The sequence below is a fragment of the Pyrgilauda ruficollis genome, unplaced genomic scaffold (genome assembly GCF_017590135.1).
Source record: "Pyrgilauda ruficollis isolate IOZ18807 unplaced genomic scaffold, ASM1759013v1 scaffold158, whole genome shotgun sequence".
In the NCBI taxonomy this organism is placed as follows: domain Eukaryota; kingdom Metazoa; phylum Chordata; class Aves; order Passeriformes; family Passeridae; genus Pyrgilauda; species Pyrgilauda ruficollis.
In genome coordinates, this window is record NW_024514543.1 from 871,628 (window position 1) to 877,909 (window position 6,282).

Below are 6,282 nucleotides of genomic sequence, written 5' to 3' on the forward strand. Positions count from 1 at the left end.
AACAAGACATGTAAAAGAAAAGGAGATTCAAGATAAGGAACAGCCTTTGGCTGCCCATTTGTCCTGGGAATTATTAGGCCTGGAGGGAAGGGATACACAATGGTAAAACCGTTGTTAGGCCAGAGAGTGGGATGCTAAGGATCCACACGGGTACCATCCTGTGCCTATTGTTCCAAGAGGGAGCTCGGTACAATCACCTCTAGATCGGTCTCTCTCCTTCCAGCACTCAGTGGTGCTAGTGGGTGAGGCTGGGCAGGGGGACACAGGGAGGGCCACGGGAGCTGTGGGGACCCGCAGCTGCCCCAGCCTGGCACTGCCACCCCAGCCCTGCCCTGAAACTGGGAGTGCTCAGGTGCTGGGACAGAGCCATGGATGCTGGGGGTCCCGTGTTCATTTCTGGCCCTGCAGTGTGGCTGTGCCTGTGCTTCCAGGCAGACCTGCTGCTCCTTGTGCCTCTGCTGTCCTGGCTGCTGTGCCAGGGTGGCAGTGACAGAGCTCTTTGTGTCCACCTCAGCCCTGTGTGCTGGGAGGAGGTGTCTGAGCAGCCCTTGGCTACGCTGGCAAGGAGACCTGCTGGAGCTGCCTGTGCGGGTGGCTCTGCCTTGCTGCCACTGCCCCCAGACAGGGCTGGGACTGGGGCTGCCCCCACCCCAACTGGGATCTCTGGGGAAACTGGGGATGGAGGCACCAGCCTTCTCTGCGGGTCTGGGAAAAGCATGTCTGTGGCACCCATTCCTCTGCCAGCAGTGCCGGGGATCATGACAGCTCACTCTCCCTATCCTTCTGTTTCTAGATGAGTTTGCCACACAGGAATACAGTGCTCCCTGCACCACAGGTAGGGTGCTGCTTCCCTCACTGCTCTCTGCATCTTCTTCATTATATTTTTGGTCTTCCAACCAGCACTTGTCTCTTCCTGTTTGAATTTGGATGATGTTGGCCCAACTTACAGGCACAGATCTGGCATGTAAAACAAAGAGCATAGGTGTTACAGAGATGGCAAGTTTGCCTTTGGTTTCTACTGTCTGGAGGAACAGCTGCTTCCTGCTCAGGTTCCTGCTGCCCCAGGGCCTCTCAGGAGAAAGCTGTGCCTCATAACCCACGGCAGGCAGCCCTCAGTATCCACTTGGAGGCTGAGCTGTCGGGACAGAATACTGTCATCTTTGGGGGATTCTCTGCAATGCAAGGCTTAGGAGCCAGGTAATTTAGGAGCTTCTGTAAAAAGCTCTGGCCAAGGCTATTTCTCCTCTCCTATATGGAGTCTTCCAATATGAAGACTGGCAGGTCTTGCTTCCCATCCATTGCCCATTTTCAGGTGTTTGGAATATGGAGGCTTCTGGAAAGCAGAATTCCTGGGAAATGTTTTTTTGCAGGACCTGACTGTGACAACTGAAAACAGAGAAAAAGTGATTTGGACTTGGAGAAGGCAAAAGCTTTGCCTTCTGCTGGTGGTAAATGGTGGCATTTATCTCATTTAGTGTTTCTAACTGAAAAAGCAGAAGAGTCTGAACTCCCACACTGATATTCCATAGTGTTTGTTAATCTGAGCTGTGTCCATAGGTACGGCTGTTTTCTGCTGATTCCGGACCTACAGTCTCCCTTCATGGAAAAATGTGCCTAAGTCCAAACACTGAGTGCACAGTAAAACATTTCCAAAAGGTGTTTTAGTGTGGTCTGGCTGTCCAGTGTGAGACTCATGGGGAGACCTTAGATTTTAGGCTACTTTTCCCCAGTTCTGTTAGAAGGCAGAGATTTTATCTTCCTTGGAAAACGTGATGGGGAATTGCTACTTAAGAGGCTCGTCCACTAGTCTAAATGTACAGAGGTGGCCTGCACTGACTAGAAGGCAGATCTCAGTTGCCAAGCTTCCTTCCCTGCCCTGTATAGCAGAGCAGTAGAGTGCAGTAGATTTCTTCCACTCTTTGCAGAGAAATAAACAGAATGTGTCTCAGTGCTACACTGACCAGCTTTTCCTGTTTGCTCCTGTGCACATCTCAGTTGTGACAAATCCCTCTGCTTATCTCTCCCGGTGGGTCAGGGGGAATTTCAGCCTCTCTCAACCTCACACTGCCTTGAAGGTGACACAAGTAGTGAGTGCTGTGGATGACCCTCCCCCCTGGTAAAACAGCAGCTCTCTCTCCTGTACTGTGCTTCACACACAACCTGGCTTCCACATCCACATCTTGCTCCCTCTGTCTCTCAACCTTAGAAAGCAGATAGACATATCCCTCTGACTCCTGTTCCCTCCCACCTTCTTTCATCCTTGCAGAGGAAGCAGACCAGGGAAATGACTGAAGAACACTCCCAGATGCTGGAACCTGCCTGCCTCACCACCACCACCACCACAGCATGACATTAATAATGCCTGCATGGAATGGAAAGTGAACTTTACAAATAAATTAACTGTACTCACCAATGATTTTTGAACAGTTTGTTCCCCATTCTGATTTTTCCTGCTCGTTTTTCTGTCACAGCTTTAATTTCCCTGGCTTCTTAGGTTAAAGAGTAACCCATCTAACAATGCCTGTGTGCAGGGAAATAAGGCTAACAAGTGAGGGGGAAAAAAAGAGGACAGAATTATCTAAGTGGGGGTCAGCCTTTCTAATGTATCTGTCTCTGTGTTATGATCTCTGAAGTTATCATCTGTATGCAGTCTAATCAATGGAGAAGGACAGGTAGTTCTTGGGAACAATTTCTCTCCCCTGGCTTACAAACCATATCCTCCATTGAATTGGTCTCTGCAGAGGCCTATCCATGCCTCCTGCCATTAGGCAGCCTGGAAGATCAACTAATGTTACATGAAATTCAGCCTCTGTTATCTCCCCTGTAGACACCCCTCCTGGGATGGTTTCTTGTTTGTAGAAGAGTGGAAGGAGACAGAGTCTGCACTCCTCAATGATTAGAGAGTGCCAGGGGGACAGGAGGGATGTGTGCCTGCATTATGCCTTCAGCTGCTGCCTTACAATGCTTGTTCCTCCTTGTGGAAGTTTCCATTGTCTCATGTCTGCTACTTCTGGGAGATTCCCAAGGAGAAGCTAATGGCATTTGCCACTAACCTACCTGCCTAAGCCTAGTTTAAATGGTACATTCATTTAAATCACATAGCTCCCTTGATGAAACTGTCTATAGGCCTCTTAGGCACCCCCAGGAATGATCCCCCTTTCTTCGTTTTGTCTCAAGAATTTGTGGTTTTAACTTTTGAATGCAAAAAATCTTATGAGCCTGTTTATTCTCATTAAATGCTTACTGTTAGGTATCATGGCATGTTGTGCATCCAAAGTATGCACAGTTGGCTGTTTCATCCAATTTTTGGTTTAGTGTACCTGCACAAACAGTGTCATTGAGAACAAATAAAATTCTTCATCTATTTTGGTAGATATTAATATTATGTCACTTTGTCTTCTGTTATGTTTGGGCTTTACACACTCAAGGCCTTTTGACACCTCATATTCAGAGGAGACTGTGGAATGAACCAGCTTCAGTGGCAGCTGAGCAAAATTTATAATACAACTAAATTGCCTTTTGTTTTGAATTAGAAATAATATAACCATCTATTTTTTCTACCATAAGGCAATTTCTTTTCCAGAGAAAGGATGGTCTGTATCTGTGAAATAAGCTACAAGAGGGACTCCTATAGGTGTTTTTGCTTAAGCTTACATTGGCAGGGTGAAAAGCATCTCTGTACATAGAAATATGTAAGTAAAACACACATGGTGCCATAGGACCTCTTGAACTGAGGCTGACTGCCTCTGCATCCATGTGAGACATCTAGACCAGAGAAAATATAATCATTTGGAAAATGTACATGAAAAATGTTTAGCCCAAATTACGAGATGTGAATCCAGATCCTCCCCACTGAAATCTGCTGAAGCATTGTAAGCCTACTTGTGAAGGAGAAAAAAAAAGTTTTAAAAATTACTCAGACAACCCAGAGGAGATCTATGGACCTCCACTGAGAGAAAGATTATAAAGTTCTTATGAAAAATGCAAGGGGTTTTTGCTCATAAAGTGGCTCTTGGTTGAATTTTTGCCCAAGCTTGGCAAAATGAGTGCCATCATGTGTCACATACAGGAGAACCAGGTGGTCAGACCCAGCTAGCAGAGGTTTGGGAAAGGCAGGTCCTGCTTGACCAGTCTCATCTCCTTCCACGACAAGGTGACCCACTCAATGGATAAGGGAAAGGCTGTGGATGTAGGTTACCCAGACTTCAGCAAAGCCTTTGACACAATTTCCCACAGCATTCTCCTGGAGAATCTGGCTGCTCATGGCTCAGACAGGTGCACTGTTTGCTGGGTAAAAAACCGGATAGCCAGGCCCAGGTGGTGAATGGAGCTACATCCAGCTGGTCCCCAGTGGGGTCCCCAGGGATCAGTGTTGGGACCACTCCTGCTTAATTATCAATGACCTGAGGGGATCAAGGGCACCCTCAGTAAGTTTGAAGGAAACATCAAGCTGGGTGGGAGTGTGGATCTGCTGGAGGGCAGGAGGGCTCTGCAGAGGGATCTGGACCAGCTGGATGCATGGATCAAGGTCAGTGGTGTGAGGCCAAGTGCTGGGGCCTACACTTGGGTCACAACAACCCCATGCAACCCTACGTGGTTTAGCAGTGGACTGAGCAATGCTGGGTTTATGGTAGGACTTGACCTTAAAGCCTTCTCCAACCTAAAAAATTCTATGAATGACATATTTAAGGTCCCAGTCCCTCTCTGATTTTACTTTAGCTGTTTAGAAACAAGCAGAACCTGCTAGAATGGGAAAGTCCACAGGTCTTCACTTCTATCTGGGCTGCTGCAAAAGATCAGATTGGACAGGTTCACAGCGTCCTTGCACCTCCCAGCAGTGATTTCACAGTGCAGTCAAAGGCAATATGTGATTAGAGGTTTACTTCCAAGGATCACCTTGCAGAAAACACCCTCTGTAAAGGCAGAGTGACAAACTCCCAGTGCATAATGAATGAGATACGATGTCCTCTCTCCTTAAACAACTGGCAAGTATGGAGAAAAATCTCCCAACTACCAAAAGCTGTCTGCCTTCTGGTATTCCTGAGGAGTTCCCAAACACCACCTTGCCATGGATGGCTCTGGATTGAAATCTCAGGCCATGACATGGATAGGAAGAGCATAACAGAAGCATAACAGTAACAGAAAACAAGGTCAGAGATATCTGATGAGAATCAAGAATTAATTTATTTAAAGTGTTGCTTCCTTTTTGCTTTTGAGGTGTCCTCCTCTAACTTTTCAATACCACTCCCTTAACAAGATCTTCTAGGAGCAGAAACACATGAGTGATACAGCAAGGCTCCGACAAGATGCATTCTTCAGGAATTTCCTTGTTCTTCCTCAACTGGAGGTGGGAAAAGGACAAGTGAGATAAATATTCTGGTGAGTGGTACCCAGAGCCCTGGATATCTCTGTGTTCTGGTGGCTATGTGAGTTCAAGCCTGTTAAACTATGAGAAACTGCTTCACCTAAAAATGCACAGTTGCAGACAGATAACAGAATGGGAATGACTGGACACATTCAAAATATCTATGCTACAGAGAGGGGAGGCAGATTCATCCTGAAGATACATGAGCTATCCAAACACACATTCTCTCTCAGCAGCTGCATTTCCCATGGGAAAGCAAATTAACCCAGGGAAGAGTTTGAAAGAGATGTGAATAACATCATTAAAGAGATGTGAATAACATTAACATTTCACCAAGGTATTTGGGAGACAATTCCTCAGTACCTTTCAGTGTCTGCAGCATAGCAGATGTGGCCCTAAAAAGGGCAGAGACACAAAAGGCTGAGTGTGATGTTCCATCCCAAGGGAGACCTGAATCTTATTTGCATACAGTGACACTAACACAGAGGAAAAGACAATTGCCACTGTACAAACAAAGGCAGAAACAGTGAGACTGCTGTATGCAGGGAAGGAAAGTGAAAGCTGTATCTGATCTTAAAGAGGAAGTTGGGTGGCATTGCTTTTGGTCTCTGTACTGGCATGGGGACTGCAGAAGGCACAGTGAGGAAAATGCAGAGAGTAGACACAGGCCAAGAAAACACAAGGTATGCAAAGACTCTAGTTCAAGACAACTTGCAAGAGTCCCTGCTGAAGCATGTCAGTCGTTCATGTGCACCTACCTGTGGTGCAGGGAGCACTGTATTCCTGTGTGGCAAACTCATCTGGAAAACAGAAGGGAAGGGAGAGTGAGCTGTCATGATCCCCGGCACTGCTGGCAGAGGAATGGGTGCCACAGAGATGCTTTTCCCAGACCCGCAGAGAAGGCTGGTGCCTCCATC

General features: G+C 46.9%; 1 protein-coding gene and 1 long non-coding RNA gene across 2 annotated transcripts in view; one reads left to right on the forward strand and one right to left on the reverse strand.

Moving 5' to 3' along the window:
* The first annotated feature begins 282 nt into the window (after positions 1-282).
* LOC121350540 lies at positions 283-3,374 on the forward strand. Its single transcript, XR_005954679.1, has 2 exons — positions 283-835; positions 2,267-3,374. It is a non-coding gene; the product is annotated as an uncharacterized LOC121350540 (long non-coding RNA).
* Positions 3,375-5,165: 1,791 nt separating this feature from the next.
* The window catches only part of LOC121350536 (alpha-2-macroglobulin-like), a 6,451-nt gene continuing 5,334 nt past the window's right edge, over positions 5,166-6,282 (reverse strand). Inside the window, exons 10-11 of the mRNA XM_041461937.1 lie at positions 6,124-6,165; positions 5,166-5,341 (exon numbers count right to left, since the gene is read on the reverse strand). Coding sequence (XP_041317871.1) covers positions 5,316-5,341; positions 6,124-6,165 — 68 coding nt within the window. The 3' untranslated portion in view covers positions 5,166-5,315. The remainder of the gene's footprint in view (positions 5,342-6,123; positions 6,166-6,282) is intronic.